Source organism: Papaver somniferum, chromosome 4 (assembly GCF_003573695.1).
Source record: "Papaver somniferum cultivar HN1 chromosome 4, ASM357369v1, whole genome shotgun sequence".
Lineage (NCBI taxonomy): Eukaryota > Viridiplantae > Streptophyta > Magnoliopsida > Ranunculales > Papaveraceae > Papaver > Papaver somniferum.
The window spans coordinates 37,349,986-37,370,390 of record NC_039361.1 but is presented as its reverse complement, the minus strand read 5'-3'; the positions used below and the strand labels follow the sequence as shown (position 1 = coordinate 37,370,390).

The window sequence follows — 20,405 nt, the reverse complement described above, 5'->3', positions numbered from 1 at the left end:
AATAATATGGTTTATTTTTAAGAAATTAAACTGAACAAACTGAAATTAAACTCAACAAAGATGAAGTTTTCGTCGTTGTAGAACATTCCTATTGATCTTAAAATCCAAACTAGTAACCAAGAACCGCCATAAAGCGTAGATAAACCTTCAAAGAGGAGATAAAACCACCATAATGGTGTAGATAACTAAGAAGCATGATAACAACTAAAGTTAATTTACTAACTAACCTAGAAAGCAAGAAAAAATGAAGAATCCTGCTCAGATCTAGCCCAAAATGAACTAGATCTAAGCAGATAAGGAGTTCTTAGAGGTGTTTTTGTCGGAGAAGAAGAAGAAGAAAGAGAGAGAGTATCTTTGTTTTTACTGTTTTATTATACCAGTATAATTGGTTTGAAGATGAGTTCTGAGACTCAATAACTAATTTAGCATCACTGATAAAACAAATTTTCTGTAGACTTTTCCCTTTTTCCCATTGGACTGCCTCCAAAACCGCCAGGCTTTCTGCTTCTTCTGCATTCCTCACTGACCCTGCCTTGAGCTTGCATCCAATGAAGCTACCTGAGTTATCTGTCAAAATAAGACCAATTCAGAGATTTTAGTATCCTTATTGAAAGCTGCATCACTGAAAAGAATAACACAGTCATGTGGTAAAGAGACAGTGACAGAATATAAGTTCTTTTCTTCTACAAGACCATAAGAATTCATAGAAAGAGGAGTATCATTCTTTAAGTAGTTTTCTGTGTCATTGACTAATTTAAGAGCCAATCTAGTTGTAGAGTGGTGATTGAGAACTTTCTCTTGGAAGGTACGGAAACATCTATCTTTCCATATACTCCAAGCAATAGTAAAAATAGCAATTGCCTTATCTTTAAAAGAGTTATCCATGGTCCAGTTGACAACCCAATCATGAATACTGATAGTTGATGTGATATCCTGTTCGATTAGATCTGCATAGGGGGTTAAAGACCAAACTGACCTAGCAAACAAACAAATAATATGTTTAGGTGATTCAATCTGGTTTGAATTACACATGCTGCAGTGAGGGTCATGAGCATTATTGTACCTAGCAAGGACAGACTCGGCAGGAATGATGACATTTCCAAATAAACAAAGCGAGCATAGGCAGATTCCATAGAGCCTTATAGAAAGGATTACTTCCTAAGTTATTGTTCATATAATTTATCTCCCCTGAAATAACTTTATAAGCAGACTTGACTGAAAATTGTCCATTTTTAGAAATAGGCCAAATGAGTTTATCATTCCCAGAAAAAGGAATTCTAGATTCAAGAATGTTTTTAGCATTATGAGGGGTGAAAAAAGCATTAACAAGATCAGGAATCCAATTCCTGGTATTATCATCAATAGGGTCAGAGACAATAAATTTAGGATTAGGTCTAGCTTTGAGAACTGGCTCAACAGGGTCAGGCAACCAATTATCTTCAAAAGTTGAAATACACTTACCATTCTTAACTTCCCAAACAACATTGTGGGCAATAAAATCTAAACCTCTTCTAATACTTCTCCAATCCCATGAGCAGTCATTTTTTTTTGGGTAATGAAGATGATGAACATTTTTAAAGTACTTATATTTAAGGATAATAACCCATAAAACATCAGTATTGTGAATAAAGTTCCATGCAGTTTTAGATAAAAGTGGCAGGTTCATGTGTTTAAGGTTTCTAAAACCTAAGCCACCTTGGTGTTTGTGAGTACAAATTCTTGGCCAAGCTCTAAAATAGATACCTCCTGGGATAGACTTGCCCCACCAAAAATCTCTTTGGAAGGATTCCATGTTGTTGATAATGTTGTCTGGGATAGTAAAGGTTTTCATGTGATAAATAAGATAAGATTTAAGAGCATGTTGAACCATAACAGACCTACCTGCCTGGTTGAAATGCCTAACTTTCCACTTAGCAACTCTATTATCAAAATGATCATTAAGATAATTGAAAGAGTCAGGGTGAACATTCACACAATGATCAGGGATGCTTAGATATTTCTCATTCAAAGCTATTTTCTTAACTTTAAAATCATTGATAAGGGACACAACATGATCAGGGTGAACATTATTACTAAAAAAACAACCAGATTTTTGGAGATTAATAACTTGACCAGAGGGCAAACTAAAATATTTAATCAAACTCAGAAGATTAGAAGCTTCAGTTTGTGAAGCTTTTGCAAAGATGAGACAGTGATCTGCAAAGAGCAGATGACTTATACTAGGGGAATCTTTGCACACCTTAAGACCATGAATAAGGTTGTTTCTTTCAGCATGTAAGAGATACCTAAAAAAGGACTCCATACAAATTATAAAAAGGTATGGAGACAAGGGATCACCCTGTCTCAGACCCCTTGTTGGTCTATAGGATTTGCATGGAGATCCATTCAGCATAATGGATATACTTGTGGTACTAATGCATTGGTGGATTAGGTCACACCAATGCTTAGAGAAGCCAAAATCCTTAAGGATATCTCTGAGAAAACCCCATTCTACTCTGTCAAAGGCCTTAGACATATCAAGTTTAAGGCCCATGACACCCCATTTGTCTTTTTTCCTTTTCCTTTTCGTTGTATGAACCAATTCACGAGCAATAATGACATTATCTTGAATGTTCCTATTAGGAACATAAGCAGCCTGGTAAGAGATTATCATTTTGCTTAGTAATGGTTTCATTCTGTTTACAATAATCTTAGAGATGATTTTGTAACTAGAATTACACAAGGAAATAGGTCTGAACTCAGAGGGACTAGGTGGGTTATCAATTTTAGGAATTAAAGATAAGAAGGTACGGTTTATCTCTTTTAACGAATTTTTTGATTCAAAGAAACTATTAACAGTTTTCCATAAATCATTAATCAAGAGATCCATATTCTTCTTATAGAACCCAGGAGGAAAACCATTGGGCCCTGGGGCAGTCCAGGGAGTCATTTGGTTTATTGTATCAACAATTTTCTGCTTAGTAACAGGTCTAAGCAGGGTGTGATTGTCAATATCAGAAATGCATGGGTCAATGCAGTTAAGAATTTCAGCATTCCTATAAGGATTGGAAGTAGTACCTATGGTACTGAAATGGTTTATCAAAAGGGTCTCAAGATATAATCTATCATTAACCCACTGCTCATTATCCAACTTGAGAGCACTTATATGATTGAAGTGTTTCCTTTTGTTGGCATAATTATGATAGTACCCAGTATTTCTATCAAAAGATTTAAAAAACTCTTGTCTGGATTTTTTAGCATAAAAGTCTTCTTGAACCTTTTGCCAATGTTACAAATCAAACTCTACTTGTTTAATCAATTCCATGTTCCCAGGGGAATGAGGAAGATTTGTAAGATCATTGAGTTGATTGTTTAGGGTTCTAACTTTATTGTCAATATTACCAAAATGCAGGGCATTCTAGAGTTTAGGATCTTGTTTTACAAATCTAAGTTTGTTGGTCAGTTGGAAAGGGTGAGAACCCCTAACTTCCTTAGAGTAGGCATTGGAGATTACCTCTCTAATATAAGGGTCACTGCTCCAACATTTGAAATATCTATAAGGCTTACTACCTTGGAAATACAATGGATTAATCTCCAAGATAATAGGTATATGGTCACTGCCTATGGTGTCTATATGGTAAACTTTTGATCATCCATATAGATTGAGCCAATAACCATTAATTAAAGCCCTATCCAACCTAGCATAAATAACATCGTCACCAGACTGTCTATTTCTCCAAGTAAACTTATTACCAGCTGTTGATGGTGGTTTTTAACTTAGGGGTAAAATTGTAAAACCCTAGTCAGACAGTGACGTCACAAGACTTAAACACATTTATTGAACCCTTTAATATGTCTACGAGAAAATTACCAGGGTACCTTTTTTTAATTACTAATTAGGGTTTTGATATGCCAAAACCCTAATTCCCACGCCACATGTGCCAATGGAAAACCATGCCAGCCACAACTACCGCGCCAAGGCATGCCAACCATGCTAGCCGCACCCCTGTGCCAATGGAAAACTATGCCATCCACAACTACCGCGCCAAGGCATGCCAACCATGCTAGCCACACCACTGTGCCAATGGCAAACCATGCCAGCCATAACTACCGCGCCAAGGCATGCCAACCATGCTAACCGCACCACTGTGCCAATGGAAAACCATGCCATCCACAACTACCGCGCCAAGGCATTCCAACCATTCTAGCTGCACCACTGTGCCAATGGCAAACCATGCCAACCACAATTACCGCGCCAAGGCATGCCAACCATGCTAGCCGCACCACTGTGCCAATGGCAAACCATGCCAGCCACAATTACTGCGCCAAGGCATGCCAACCATGCTAGCCGCACCACTGTGCCAATGGAAAACCATACCAGCCACAACTACCACGCCAAGGCATGCCAACCATGCCATCCGCACCGCTGTGTCAATGGAAAACCATGCCAGCCACAACTATATGCAAACGGCATGCCAAACCCTTGGCCCCACCATGCCAAGCCAAACCGCACCTTGCCTTGGCCCTAGTCATGCTAGGCGCACCATATGCCAATGGCATGCCAAACCCTTGGCCCCACCATGCCAAGCCAAACCGCACCTTGCCTTGGCCCTAGCCATGCTAGCCGCACAATATTCCAACGACATGCCAAACCCTTGGCCCCACCATGCCAAGCCTTTGCCTTGGCCCTAGCCATTGCCTTGGACCTAGCCATGCTAGTCGCACCATATGCCAACGGCATGCCAAACCCTTGGCCCCACTATTCCAAGCAAAACCGCACCTTGCCTTGGCCCCAGCCATGCTAGACGCGCCATATGCCAACGGCATGGCAAACCCTTGGCCCCACCATGCCAAGCCAAACCGTCCATGCCAAGCCCTTGGCCACTATCGTGCCATGCCAAATGCACCTTTCCATGGACCCATGCCAACCTAGCCGCGCCACCATGCTGGCCTTTCCTATGCGGCTACCAAAACGAAGGTGTGCAATAATCAACGGCCTCCCTTCAATCCCAGGAGCAAATCCTAGCCGTCCAAGGTTACCAGACGACGCATGGTAACCTTTGGCCCAAAACCCTAGTTTGGCCACGCCAAGGCATGCCATGCCAATGGCATGCCAACCTAGCCGCGCCACCATGCTGGCCTTCCCTATGCGGCTACCAAAACGAAGGCGTGCGACAATCAACGGTGGCCCTTTAATCCCAGGAGAAAATTCTAGTCGTCCAAGGTTACCAGACGACGCATGGTAACCTTTGGCCCAAAACCCTAGTTTGGCCACACCAAGGCATGCTATGCCAATGGCATGCCAACCTAGCCGCACACCATCCTGGCCTTCCCTATGCGGCTACCAAAACGAAGGCGTGCGACAATCAACGGTCGCCCTTCAATCCCAGGAACAAATCCTATCCATCCAAGGTTACCAGAAGACGCATGGTAACCTTTGTCTCAAAACCTTAGTTTGGCCACGCCAAACCGCACCGAGGCATGCCATGCCAATGTCATGCCAACCTAGCCGCGCCACCATGCTGGCCTTCCCTATACGGCTACCAGAACTAAGGCGTGCGAAAATCAACGGTATCCCTTAAATCATAGGAGAAAATCCTAGCCGTCCAAGGTTACCAGACAACACATGGTAACCTTTGACCCGAAACCCTAGTTTGGGCACGCCAAATCGCGCCAAGGCATGTCATGCCAACCTAGCCGCGCCACCATGCTGGCCTTCCCTATGCGGCTACCAAAATGAAGGCGTGCGACAATCAATGGTCGCCCTTCAATCACAGGAGCAAATCCTAGTCGTCCAAGGTTACCAGACAACACATGGTAACCTTTGACCCGAAACCCTAGTTTGGACACGCCAAATCGCGCCAAGGCATGTCATGCCAACCTAGCCGCGCCACCATGCTGGCTTTCCCTATGAGGCTACCAAAGCGAAAGCGTGCGACAATCAACGGTCTCCCTTCAATCACAGGAGCAAATCCTAGCCGTCCAAGATTACCAGACAACACATGGTAACCTTTGACCCGAAACCCTAGTTTGGCCACGCCAAACCGCGCCAACGCATTTCATGCCAATGGAATGCCAACCTTGCTGTGCCACCATGCTGGCCTTCCCTATGCGGCCACCAAAACGAAAGCGTGTGACGACGGCTACCTTTCGTCTTAAGATGCAAAATCTCGACCGTCGAAGGTCACCCAGCTAGCAAGTCTCCAAAGTACAACTTTCCAGGCAACAACAATATGCTACATGTTTTCCACAAAGACATTCGAGATATCAACACAAACTGGGGGATCCTCTTTGGGTATTGGTTTGGCAGTTTACAGCGTGCGACGTACACTATGCCCGTTATAAGGAAGTGTCATAAGGATGAGGCGGTTAGTAAATACAGGGAGTTAATGGTGAAACTCTCTTTTATGGGACATCGATTCCATGCGTTAACGGTTTTATGGAACATCAACTCCATGCGTTAACGGTTTTATGGAACATCAATTCCATGCGGTAACTGTTACTGATAGACACATTTTTGTGTTTGATATAATCTCAATTGTATATATTGTTAGTGCTCGATTTTATATTTATTATGGCTTTTTGTGTCTTTGTAGGTGTTATTTGGAGAAATAAACATGTGTGGAAAATTTGGCTCGAAAAGTCATATTTGCGCTCGTGGGAGAAAATTACTAAACACACCCCTCATTTGGATAAGGGGCACGTCAATTACTAAGAGGCACTCACTTTTTATTTACACCCAGGACACCCCAAAGTGTTAAAGGCATCCAGCATCAGGATAGGGGGCATCCATCTTCATCGTTTGAAACCAGAGTTTTGGCGGGAAACTGAACCAGAATTGTGTAATCTTTTGTATGAATTTTGGAGCAATCTTGAGGAGACTTAATCGCACTCTTGGATTGCTATGACCCTGCTACAACCAAACAGGGAAGATAATGTCTTTGGTTACGTGTAAAAATGGGAGATACATCGAGTTCGGAAAGAACAGGGCAAGTGAAATATTGTTGGGATTTGTTTGGCTTTCTACGTAACTTGGAAGAATATAAACTCGTGATTTTGTCAAATATGGAAAGTTTGGGATAACTTAGACGCGTGAGAATATTTGCAGGCAATCTCGAAAAAACATGAAAGTTGGAATATGTAAGGAAACTCAGTTGACGCGTAAACAATATATGGCAGCAAAGAAACACCGTACCCTGTAAGGATGGAAACAAAAGATTTCGTGAAGATTTGTTGACATGTGATGTATAAAAAGCATTGGTTCGAGTTCCAGAGGAAGAATCGGGAGTTGGGGGTACGCTGCAGAGCTAAGAATCAAGCTGCAGGAGAAGTTGCAGCAGCAGCAGGAAGAAGAAGGAGCTGAAGAAAATTGGACCAAGAGAAACAGTCGCAGTTCTGCTACACCATAGAAATATCGTTCTTCTACAACATTTTTCATATATCGCTTCTGTAACAGCATTGTAACAGCTTTTTGTAACGCTTATACAACGTTGCAAACTGTCTGAGTTATTAGTTTTCTCTTGTTTTTCACCTGTTTGAGCTATGAACAACTATTTTGAGCACATGAATAACATGAGAAGCTAAACCCTATCACTAGGATGAAGGAGGAAGCCATATTTCGTCACTGTGGTAATTATATTAATTTTTTTTTATGACTTTTTGCACTAAAATTGAATTGATTTATGATTTCTCTTGAATGGTTGTGATTTCAATTGATGGGTCATGCTTAGCTTAAGTGTTTTGATGTCTCATGCTTTAGATATACAGTCATTACTTTCGGAATCTACCTTGGCAAAGAATTAGAGTCAATGAATCTTTATCATATGAGCTATAGTTGTCTAAGAATTGATATTTGAACCACATGATATGAAGTTTGGTGGAATCCAGAGTCTCAGTAATCTCTCTATATTGTGATAAATCTTTATATATATTTTCTTTATTTTGTTTTTAAATCTTAAACCAATCTCATCAAGTCCGAGTGAACGACAACTCTATTTACCACTATTCAAAATTCGATCAATTTTTGGTGCCGCGGACGCGGACTTGTATTTATATTTGTTTTAGGTTTCTTTTTATTTTTATTATTTTTGTTTTCTTTTACGCCTTTGGTATTTTTTTGATTCTTTTCAGATTTGGAGCGAAGCTACAAGGAAAGCAAAAGGGCTATAAAAGGAAAGAATCGCCAAAGAAGGAAAGAAAAGAGGAGTCCAGGGAGTGAAGAAGATTTTGTATATAATTATTTTATTTTATTTTTAGAAACTGTAAATAGGGTTTTATTTTTATTTTTGTAATCTTTAATTTTTGGACTTTTTGAACTTTATTTTTGGACTTGGACATTATTTTTAAAACCCTAAGGAAGGGTTAAAAAATTAAATATAAACTGTTTGCATGGAAGGACGACAGTTAGGATACTGTCTCGGCCCCTCGGGTTCGTACACTGACATAGGAGTCGGTGGCCTGAGTCGATTTCAACGGTTCATCGCCCGTCTGGAACGGGAGGTAAGACTCTTTCCACCCACGAATCCCATGTCAGTGGGTTTATTTTGTGTGACAACTCACACCCCTACAATAAAATGTCGAACTGGTATTAAATGGCCAATACAACGAATATAAGACTGATTTTCAAAATGGACATTACTTTGACCATAGTGTGAATAGTGATTGGGAACATCAAACTTTTGAAGGTTGTGGTCCATACCATGGTGGGCCCAGTTACTATCCACACGCCAACCGGTCGTACGAGCAAAATTCCTCTCCACTAAAGTCAATACGTAAGTTAGCTGAGTCGACACGTATGTTAGCAGAAATGAATAACTTAGTTATGGACGAAAGCAATGCGACGAGTGAACTTTCTTTCCTAGATTCAATCAGGAAGTCATGTGAGTCGACTCAAAATATTTTGTTAGAGGCCCAGAACAGAACTGCTCGAAATAATCTTAGTTTCCAATATAGTGTTTCCAATAGTACCTTTGAAAATGAAGATAGTTATTTGCATAATCAAGATGACGAGGATAAAATTGGTAACACTACTTGTTTAGATGAGGTTCAACCATTTTTATGTTATTACAATGATGATTATGATGAGGATAGTGCTGATGAAGAATCTGAAATATGTAGGCATAGTGATCAGGAATTTGTTACTCCTATTGAGCTTTATAACGATAATATTATTTCTAGTTCAAATCCAAATAATTTTAATAATTATTCACTTATTCAAAAGGTCGAGGATTTGACTAGAGATACCCCCGTTTTAGACGATGTAGTATTTCCTTTTGATTACGAAGCTAATAATGGTTTAGAGGAACGAGTTTCTTCTGAGAATATTGTTTTAGAGTCTAGAGATTTAGAAACATTAGTCTTAGACAAATAAAATGAACTCGTAGAGATGAGTGAGGATGAACCTGACTTAGAAGAATCAATTGACCATTTTCAGGAATCTGATAACCTTGAAATTAGGGAAGTTGTGACTAGTCTTTCTAGAGACATTGAAAACTCTAAGTTTGGGGGTGATTATCATTCTCCGTGTGCTTTAACTCTTAGAAAGGTCCCTCACTTGGGACTTTACATTTGTGCCTCAACCATTTTACAAGATTATCTTCATACACGTTGTTCTGAACCTAGTGATGTCCATAAGGAAGTCCAATTGTTAGAAACCCACCTCCTCCCATTTACTCACCCATTTTTTAAATTCCTTAATAAGACCAGAGTACGTTTCACTTTGACTTGTATAAATAAGTCTTACCTATTTCCACCGAACAACAAGTTCAGTCAGAAACATACACCACTCAGAAAACATTGGCTAGCTTTCCATCTGTGAGCTTCCCACTTTATGATACAAGTCGTAACACAACTACTCTTCCAGAACCAACTATTCTGGTCTCATCACTTTCCTTGCTTCCCTCCCCAAAACCAACCCATTCTCCTTCACTTTGTGACCGAAGCAAGTCTGGAACGACCATTTTTTGGTTTAGGCCGGACTTGTACAGATTGATCTCTCGAATCTAAAGTACTCCCTTGCAATACATTGTTTAGGGTTTAAATTCGTTTCTCACACATGTACCCGAAATTACCGAAAATCAGCAGAAACCATTTTCACCCACAAACAATTAGCGACCACAGTGGGAGATTGATCTTTCGGTTACAATGTCAATTTTCAATCCTCTATCTCATACTTCGACCCATACGTTAGGACGGTAGAGGCAAACGTTCCGCTCAGGGATCCACGACTCAGCTACCAGACGACCCGATACGATCTTCTCAGGGATCGACGACTCAGTTACTAGACGACCCGATTACCAGTCATGACACTGCAAGGGACGACTAGGGACTTCCCAGAGGTTAAAAGAAAACGATCCTCCCAGGGATCGAAGACTCGATTATCAAGTGACTCAGGGACGACTGGGGACTTTCCACAAAACTCGGACTTGCACCTGACTCATTTTTCGTTAGCAGATCCAAAAAACAGAGTAAGTCTTGCCTAGACAAAATACATGGTTTATTGTTTCAAGTTTTCACGGGAATGATAAACCGATAGCCATGTTATGTCTCATCCCATGTCATCCACCGACATGCAACGTTCACTGTTCCATATCTTCCCTGAGATGTTTGTGTCAGTTGCAATCATAACCAAAAACGACATCATCCTAAAATAGTTCATCCCGAATAATAATCCAAAACCCTCATAGGTAAGACTTGTCTATCAACCCAAAAATCCAGAAAATCAAACCATAAACCAGACACTTTGTTTGACTTAGAAAAAAAAAAAGAGGAAAACCATATCGCCCATTTCTTTGTGGAATCAGTCACCTACTCGTACGTACCTACTTTGCATAATAACGATTACCAGTCACTATTCATGAGGTAGCCGAGGCTACTACGGTGATATTCGAAGAGAAGAACAGTACGTCTACAAGTTTATGAATAACATACCTACGACTAGGGTTTACACCAGTTCGGAAGAAAAATATTTCTACAGATTTTTGGAAGTCACACCTACGGATAGGGTTTGCACCAACACAAGAAAACAAATTGGAAGAGAAACACTAGAGTACAGACCTGGAATATGCTTTCCTACTTTATTGCTACCGCGCCACGCCAAGTCAGCGTCGTGCCAAGCCAACATTCCGCGTCATGACAAGCCAACAGTCCGCGTCATGACAAGCCAACAGTCCGCGCCATGCCAAGCCAACGCCGTGCCAAGCCAAGCGCATGTGCCAAGCCAAGCGCCTGCGCCAAGCCAGCGCCCATTTCCAAGCCGATCCAGCACTAACAGCTTGCATCTCTCCAGCGCCGACAACTTGCATCCTTCCAGCGCGAAAAACTTGCATCTCTCCAGCGCCGACAACTTGCATCCTTCCAGCGCTAAGCACTTGCATCCTTCCAGCGCTAACAGCTTGCATCTCTCCAGTGCCGACAGCTTGCATCCTTCCAGCGCTAACAGCTTACATCCTTACAGCGCTTGCATCCTTCCATCGTTGTTTCTGAACGCCCAGTGGAAGGGAATCAACAATCCAATTTCATAACACGTAAAGATCAGGAATGACTTCTCCAAAATCGAGGCAAAGAAAATCAACAACCCCCCTACGTTCACAAAGACTCTCTTCCTGTCATGAGCTGCATGATTTCCGGGGAATTCGCTCACAAAATCGTTCAGTCTATGATGAAACACTTATGTGAGATTCTGTAGGCGCAACATCAAGGCATATTTGCAGCCCTCAACCGCACTGCATCAGGGAAGAAGCCGTTTCCAACCAGAGAAGTCGTTCCCAAATCCCAACCTCTCATGAAAAGCACGATTGATAGATGGAACTGGGGACTCCTAACCATTTTTCTCCTGAAGGGTGTCCAGTTTGACAGCCTACTGACTAACGCAGCCTCTCCGCTTCAACTTTCACCCCGACAGGCACTTCGCTTCAACGCTCCGCTTCAGCGTTCTCTACATAAGGTGTTCCAGGATCCGAAGCCAAAGCTTTAGCATTTGGCTTCTCAAGTTTCAACATCCTCTCCAAGAGCCGAAGCTGCTTCAACGCCGCTTCTTCCTGCAAAGGGTCGTACCACCATGCTTTCCATGTCAAGTATCATGATCACAGCCATCCAATCTTCGTAGCCGTGGCCGCCTTTTGATCCATCTCACCAAAAACTTGTGATCATGGACAGTTTGCTCGCTTACGCATCCAGCCAATCTCTTTACTTCCACGGAATCCCATACAATTCCAGCCAACCTACTTTGTTACCACGACAATGTAGTCTCTTCTGATTACATCTGCTACCAAGAACTGTTGTCGCTCATTTGTTGATACCAGCCAGAGCTTCACCACAGCAGCAATCAGTATAAATATGGAAACATGTAAACCATACTTGAGGACTTAGGATATACACGGAATCCCTTCACCGTCAAAGCTCAGAAGACACATTCAGCCAAAAAGCCATAGCCGCAACAAAGTCATCTACTCTTCAAGGATGCAGCGCAAGAATATTATCACCTCTTTGTCTAGAAGACGCGTTCAACACTTTACGAGGTCGCGGAGGATCCCAAGCCTGCTCAGAGGAAAGCAACTTTAGAAACTAAAGAAAAATGCGACTGGGGACTGCTCATCGCACTTGACGACCATAAAAAACTTATGAGATAACTCCAGAGACGCGGCTGAAACATTTTTTTTTTGAAGAAATAGAGGAAGCCACAATAAAAAACATAACTCTCTCATTTATACCTCTTCACTATCCAGAATATTTCGTACATGTGATATTCTGAGCATCCCAGCGTCACATCCAAAAGAATACAATAAGCTTGTATCAAACCGCGTGGACGTGGAGTCAATACGATGCAATGAAAGTAGGCTACACAAGGGGACTACCAGCATGGGACGCTTTCACTCCCCTCAACCAGGTTATTTCTGATTTCAACATCAGCACTGTCGAAGTTTTACGAGCCACGGGAATTTCTCAACACAAAGCCGTACATGTGCATCGAAGACTCCAAAAGCACGTCACAGAGATACATTCACATGTTCGGCCGTGCCATCGGATCTAACATAAATATAACTGGGTACTTCTCACCGCATCTCATTCCATACGATAATCCAAGATTCAGAAGATGGTTCGAAAGATGTCTCTTGGAACAAAATCCTTGAAGACTTGGTAGCAGCACGTCGGTAACGAAACGTCTCCCAACCCATCTTTTTCATTCAGTGGCTCCGGAAGATTTCGACCATACAAGTTTCCACAACATACTGTCATCGCGATCAGAAAGTCCAGGCACTGAACAACCTAAAATCAAGGATGAACCGACAACGCAACCACATCCATCCGTCCCAAGAATGCAATGGAGTTTGGTAAATTTTGGAATCCACTGGAGAGACACCGCAGACGAAAGCACGGATCCAGAAGAGCGACATAGAAAAAAAAAAGGTCAATACCTCTTTTCATACGGACGGAGTTTCTAGAGTTTGAACAGATAAAGTTTCCTTCTTGCTCCATGAACGGGAATAGATGACTCGGCGCGACTATGTTACCCCGGACCCGCAACATCCCTCATGAATTCTTCCTGAGTTTCACTGTCGGGCCGTTTCCACCTCCTAAACGAGCTCAAAACCTAAATATTTCTGCGTGGGGAGATAGGAAATTCTTTTCCGGTCAGATGGAGGGGCAGACCGTTAAAATACGATTTCGTACGAGAATTCTACAATGATTTTAGTAAGGAGCGCTAATAAGGGTTTCGGTATCCCAAACCCTGGTTTCGACAAAGTTGTCAGGCGTCATCACCACCGTTTGGTGGCCGAAGTTCCAGCGCCATCACCACCGTTTGGTATCCGAAGTTCCAAAACCAGTTCCCATCCTTCCACGGAACTGAAGTCAGTCGTCATCCTTCCACGGAACTGAAGCCAGTCGACATCATTCCACGGGCCCGCAACATCCCTCCTGAATTCTTCCTGAGTTTCACTGTCGGGCCATTTTCACCACCTCAACGACCTCGAAACCTAAATATTCCCGCGATAGGAGATAGGAAAAAAAAATTTCGGTCAGATGGAGGGGGGGACCGTCAAAATCCGAGTTCGTACGAGAATTATATAACGATTCTAGTAAGGGGCGCTAATTAGGGTTTCGGCATGCCAAACCCTAATTTAGAGAAAGTTGTCAGGCGCCATCACTACCATTTGATAACCGAAGTTCCAACTTCATCACCATCGTTTGGTAGCCGAAGTTCCAAAACCAGCTTACACCATTCTGCGGAATGAAGACAGTTTCCAAAATTCTGCGGGTCGAAGCCAGTTTCCTCCCATTCCAAGCCGACCGACGCCTGCAACTCCCATTCCAAGCCGACCGACGTCGGCGGCTCCCATTCCAAGCCGACCAACGCCTGCGGCTCCAATTCCAAGCCGACAATCTACATCTCACCACTTCACGGTCTAGCCAGCACAATTTATACAAGGCCGCCAACACGGGAAACACAAACTCTCTTTACCTCCCAAAAAGGTTAGTCGGACTTTCCTGACCATCTTATCACGACTTGTTTCGATTTCTTGTCCTAGACTGTCACCATCTTATGCTTACCTCGCAACGATGCTCCCGTTCCGAGCTAAGCATGGGACTTAATGTTGATGGGTGGTTTTTAACTTAGGGGTAAAATCGTAAAACCATAGTCAGACAGTGACGTCACAGGACTTAAACACATTTATTGAACCCTTTAATATGTATGCGAGAAATTACCAGGGTACCTTTTTTTAATTATTAATTAAGGTTTTGATAGGCCAAAACCCTAATTCCCACGCCACATGTGCCAATGGAAAACCATGCCAGCCACAACTACCGCGCCAAGGCATGCCAACCACGCTAGCCGCACCCATGTGCCAATGGAAAACCATGCCATCCACAACTACCGCGCCAAGGCATACTAACCATGCTAGACGCACCCCTGTGCCAATGGAAAACCATGCCATCCACAACTACCGCGCCAAGGCATGCCAACCATGCTAGCCGCACCACTGTGCCAATGGCAAACCATGCCACCCACAACTACCGCGCCAAGGCATGCCATCCGTGCTAGCCGCACCACTGTGTCAATGGCAAACCATGCCAGCCACAACTACCGCGCCAAGGCATGCCAACCATGTTAGCCGCACCACTGTGCCAATGGCAATCCATGCCAGCCACAACTACCGCTCCAAGGAATGCCAACCATATTAGCCGCACCACTGTGCCAATGGCAAACCATGCCAGCCACAACTGCCGCGCCAAGGCATGCTAGCTGCACCACTGTGCCAATGGCAAACCATGCCAGCCACAACTACCGCGCCAAGGCATGCCAACCATGCTAGCCGCACCACTGTGCCAATGGGAAACCATGCCAGCCACAACTATATGACAACGGAATGCCAAACCCTTGGCCCCACCATGCCAAGCCAAACCGCACCTTGCTTTTGCACTAGCCATGCTAGCCGCACCATATGCCAACGACATGTCAAACCCTTGGCCCCACCATGCCAAGCAAAACCGCACCTTGCCTTGTCCCTAGCCATGCTAGCCGCACCATATGCCAACGGCATGCCAAACCCTTGGCCCCACCATGCCAAGCCAAACCGCACCTTGCCTTGGCCCTAGCCATGCTAGCCGCACCATATTCCAACGACATGCCAAACCCTTGGCCCCACCATGCCAATCCAAACCACACCTTGCCTTGGACGTAGCCATGCTAGCCGCACCATATGCCAACGGCATGCCAAACCCTTGGCCCCACCATGCCAAGCCAAACCACACCTTGCCTTGGCCCTAGCCATGCTAGCCGCACCATATGCCAACGGCATGCCAAACCCTTGGCCCCACCATGCCAAGCCAAACCGTCCATGCCAAGCCCTTGGCCCCTACCGTGCCATGCCAAACACACCTTGCCATGGCCGCATGCCAACCTAGCCGCGCTACCATGCTGGCCTTCCCTATGCGGCTACCAAGACGAAGGCGTGCGACAATCAACGGTCGCCCTTCAATCCCAGGAGCAAATCCTAGTCGTCCAAGGTTACCAGACGACGCATGGTAACCTTTGGCCCAAAACCCTAGTTTGGCCAAGCCAATGGCATGCCAACCTAGCCGCGCCACCATGCTGACCTTCCCTATGCGGCTACCAAAACGAAGGCGTGCGACAATCAACGGTCGCCCTTCAATCCCAGGAGAAAATCCTAGCCGTCCAAGGTTAACAGACGACGCATGGTAACCTTTGACCCAAAACCCTAGTTTGGCCACGCCAAGGCATGCCATGCCAATGGCATGCCAACCTAACCGTGCCACCAAGCTGGCCTTCCCTATGCGGCTACCAAAATGAAGGCGTGCGACAATCAACGGTCGCCCTTCAATAACAGGAGAAAATCCTAGCCGTCCAAGGTTACCAGACAACACATGGTAACCTTTGACCCGAAACCCTAGTTTGGCCACGCCAAACCGCGCCAAGGCATGCCATGCCAATGGCATGCAAACCTAGCTGCGCACCATGCTGGCTTTCCCTATGCGGCTACCAAAGCGAAGCCGTGCGACAATCAACGGTCGCCCTTCAATCACATGATAAAATCCTAGCCGTCCATGGTTACCAGACAACACATGGTAACCTTTGACCCGAATGGCATCCCAACCTTGCCGCGCCACCATCCTGGCCTTCCCTATGCGGCCACCAAAAGCAAAGCGTGCGACGATCAACGACTACCTTTCGTCTTAAGATGCAAAATCTCGACCGTCGAAGTTCACCAAGCTAGCAAGTCTCCCAAGTACAACTTTCCAGGCAACAACAATATGCTACATGTTTTCCACAAAGACATTCGAGACATCAACACAAACTGGGGGATCCTCTTTGGGTATTGGTTTGGCGGTTTACAGCGTGCGTACACTACGCACGTCATAAGGAAGTGTCATAAGGATGAGGCAGTTAGTAAATATAGGGAGTTATGGTGAAACGCTCTTTTATGGGACATCAATTCCATGCGTTAACGGTTTTATGGAACATCAATTCCATGCGTTAAAGGTTTTATGGAACATCAATTCCATGTGTTAACTGTTACCACCTCCTCCCATTTACTCACCCATTTTTTCCATTCCTTAATGAGACCAGAGTACGTTTCACTTTGACTTGTATAAATAGGTATTACCTATTTCCACCGAACAACAAGTTCAATCAGGAACATACACCACTCAGAAAACGTTGGCTAGCTTTCCATTTGTGAGCTTCCCACTTTCTGATACAAGTCGTAACACAACTACTCTTCCAGAATCAACTATTCTGGTCTCATCACTTTCCTTCCTTCCCTCCCCAAAACCAACCCATTCTCCTTCACTTTGTGACTGAAGCAAGTCTGGAATGACCATTTTTTGGTTTGGGCCGGACTTGTACAGATTGATCTCTCGAATCTAAAGTACTCCCTTGCAGTACATTGTTTAGGGTTTAAATTCGTTTCTCACACATACACCCGAAATTACCGAAATCAGCAGAAACCATTTTCACCCACAAACACCAGTGTATCCTAAGTCAGCAAGGTCAGCACCATCTATAATAGTATGAATAATAGGATACTCAGTGGTTGTAGGTGCAGAAAAAGTAGATCTTTCATGGGCATGCATGGTGATATTGAGATCACCAATGAGTACCCATGGAAGATTGGCTCTAGAGCCAATTTCTTCAATGTATTTCCATTGTGATATTTCTCATCATGGTATACAGAACCATAGAGAAAGGTATTTAGAAACTCAGGTTTACTTGGGTCATCAAAAATTAAAATATTAATCATTTTATCAGTATTTTGGACAATTTGACATTGAAAACCAGATTTCCATAATAGAGAAATACCACCAGACAATCCATTAGAGGGAAAAATCTAAGAATTTGGAAAATTGAATCTCCTAAGATACTGGTTCATCTTAGAAGAATCATTTTTAGTTTCACATAGAAAAATCATATCAGGATTCTGACTCCTGATCAAACTCCATAGTGAATTCCTAGTTGTAGGGTTGCTGAATCCCTGAACATTCCACGACCAAATTCTCATTTTAGAAATATGATAAGAGATTATAAAAATATTAAGATTCCAACTAGGACAAGTAATGTGAAAATCAAGTGACAGATTCAACACAATTGTTGTGATAGTAATCACAGGGGAGAAAAACAATTCTAGTTTGATTGCTATTGAGTTGGGGGAAGGTATAATAATCAAAAGGCACCAAGATTACTAGTAATGCAAAAGCAATAGTAAACAGACCAATTGTAAGAAAATAACAAATCGTAGGCACTCATACAATGATTAACATGACTAAGCAAATAATGGAAGTAATTAAGGAGCAAAACAGGCCAATAAGAAATTCGAGTGCAATTAGGAAAAGTAGAACTATTATATGCAAGAAAATTCCAATTGATAAAGATAACCTACGATTAATCACGTCACAACAATGAAAAATAGAGCTATAAGAGAAAAAAAGAAAGTTAGGGTTTCGAAAAAGAACCTGGTTTGAAGTTGCAGAATTTCCAAAGTGATTCCGTGAATCAGATCCATTGTGTTCAGATTTCGCGCTATCAAATTCCATAGAACGATTATCAATCATCGAATTAAGGTGGTATTCCATCCTGTTCTCAGCTGGGATATCACTGTAATCTATCATTTCATCATCTCCATTGCAAGAACTTTGAAAAATAGGTTTTTCATGGGTGATGCAGGGATTAGGATTTTGGGATAAAATAAGAGTTTGGATGGGATTAATCTGCGCCTCTGTTTCTCTGGTTCTCTTGCTTTTTCTCATATCCGCCTCTTCAGTTTCTATATCTGAGTTTCCAACATTATGAGTAAGGGATAACGGAGTAGTTGAAGAAAAGACTATCTTTGCACCCCCAGATGTTTCCACCCCAACTTCCATTATATTAACATCCTCACTTGTTATATAGGCAGCCAGAAATTGCTTTCCCTCTTCAGTCAGACTCCATGTAGCGTACTCGTTTTCCGTCATGGATTCTACCTTCTGTTCTTGGGAAAGTCTCTTACAGTTTGAATCCATATGGTACGCAACCCAACAGGCTTTGCAAATCTCATAGGGTTGCATTTCGAAGTGATAAATGACCCATTTTTTCTGGGCATTAGGGGTGATATACCACCCCCCCCCCCCCCCCCCCCCCCCCCCCCCCCCCTCTTCTTAGTGGTTCTTTGAGCTTGAATTCAACGTAGACAGTACTTGTGACACTTCCTCTCGGCTGTCTTCTTCTTACCTCAGGATTAACCTTTTTCCCTATGTCTTTGCAAATCTATGAAACCAAACGATCATTAAGAATAATATTCCCAAGATTTCGTAGCTTAATAGTCCAAGTATGCTGCTCAAATTTATGTTCATTGATAGATATGTTGGGATCAAACTGGATTAGGGATAACAGATATCCCATAATATCCCATGTTTTCGATCTAACTCCATTATAAGCTTCTTCTCTCTAAAACCTGAACAGAAACATGTTTGTGCCTTTTGTTATGATATCGTACCTGCGATAGCTTCTCCAACGATCATTGATCTCCTTCTTAACATATTCATGATCTAGTAGTTTGTTAAAGATTATTTTTCCAAGAAGGTTAAAAGAAAAACCATTAGTATTTTCAACAGGGGCTTCAGCAGCCGCAAAAATTCTTCGTATTGGTCTAACATGAGTAGAGCCAATGGTAGACTTCTGCATATTATTGTTAAGATTCATGAGTTGGTTTTTGTTCGGAGAAGACATGAGAGCACCAATGTTTTTGAGAGCACAAAAGTTTTTGTTGAGATGAAGAAATGGTAGAAATGTGTTTAGGGTTTTAGGATTTTGTATATAAGTTGCGTATCTTATTGGATTATGGAAATTTTTGTATTGATGGGTATAATTCGGTTTCCAAAGTTGTTGAGATGATGACATAGAATCCGGGCCAATATTGTTGACTAGAAATTTGAATTGGGAAATAGACGAAAGTTTCCCTCTGAAAGAGCTATAATCACGGCTAGAGTTTATGACCGATTCCAGCGAGTTAACCAGTATGAGAAAGTGACTGGTTTTGAAATTCTTCAGAGTAGGAATGGTGATAATTGGAGACTAGCAATTAGATCTTGAATGGTGATAAACTGAGGATTGGAATACCAGACTCAAACGACTTTTGAGATTTGAACAACGGACGATGATATCGCGATAATACCGCTGTTATCTTATGGCAAACACTACTGTGACAAACAGCAGAACTCTGAACTAGTTGAAATCACGACTGATAACCACCACTGGGAGCGACACAGGAATCAACCATGAAAATCTGCAAAAACAGATTAAAACAACATATTAAAATCCTAATAAGGCTTAGAAGGAAAACAAATAAATAAGAAGAACATCTAGAGCAATGAAAAAAATAAAAAACAACCTACAAAGACTTCATAACCTTCAACAAGCGTATATGAAGTTA

General features: G+C 42.7%; 1 protein-coding gene across 1 annotated transcript; it reads right to left on the bottom strand.

Moving 5' to 3' along the window:
• Nucleotides 1-66: 66 nt before the first annotated feature.
• Nucleotides 67-18,948, bottom strand: LOC113272355. Its single transcript, XM_026522203.1, has 2 exons — nucleotides 18,451-18,948; nucleotides 67-567 (listed from the first exon to the last, which is right to left on the bottom strand). The coding sequence occupies exons 1-2, from the start codon at nucleotides 18,946-18,948 to the stop codon at nucleotides 520-522; spliced, it is 546 nt and encodes a 181-aa protein (XP_026377988.1). The 3' UTR covers nucleotides 67-519.
• Between the last annotated feature and the right edge of the window lie 1,457 nt (nucleotides 18,949-20,405).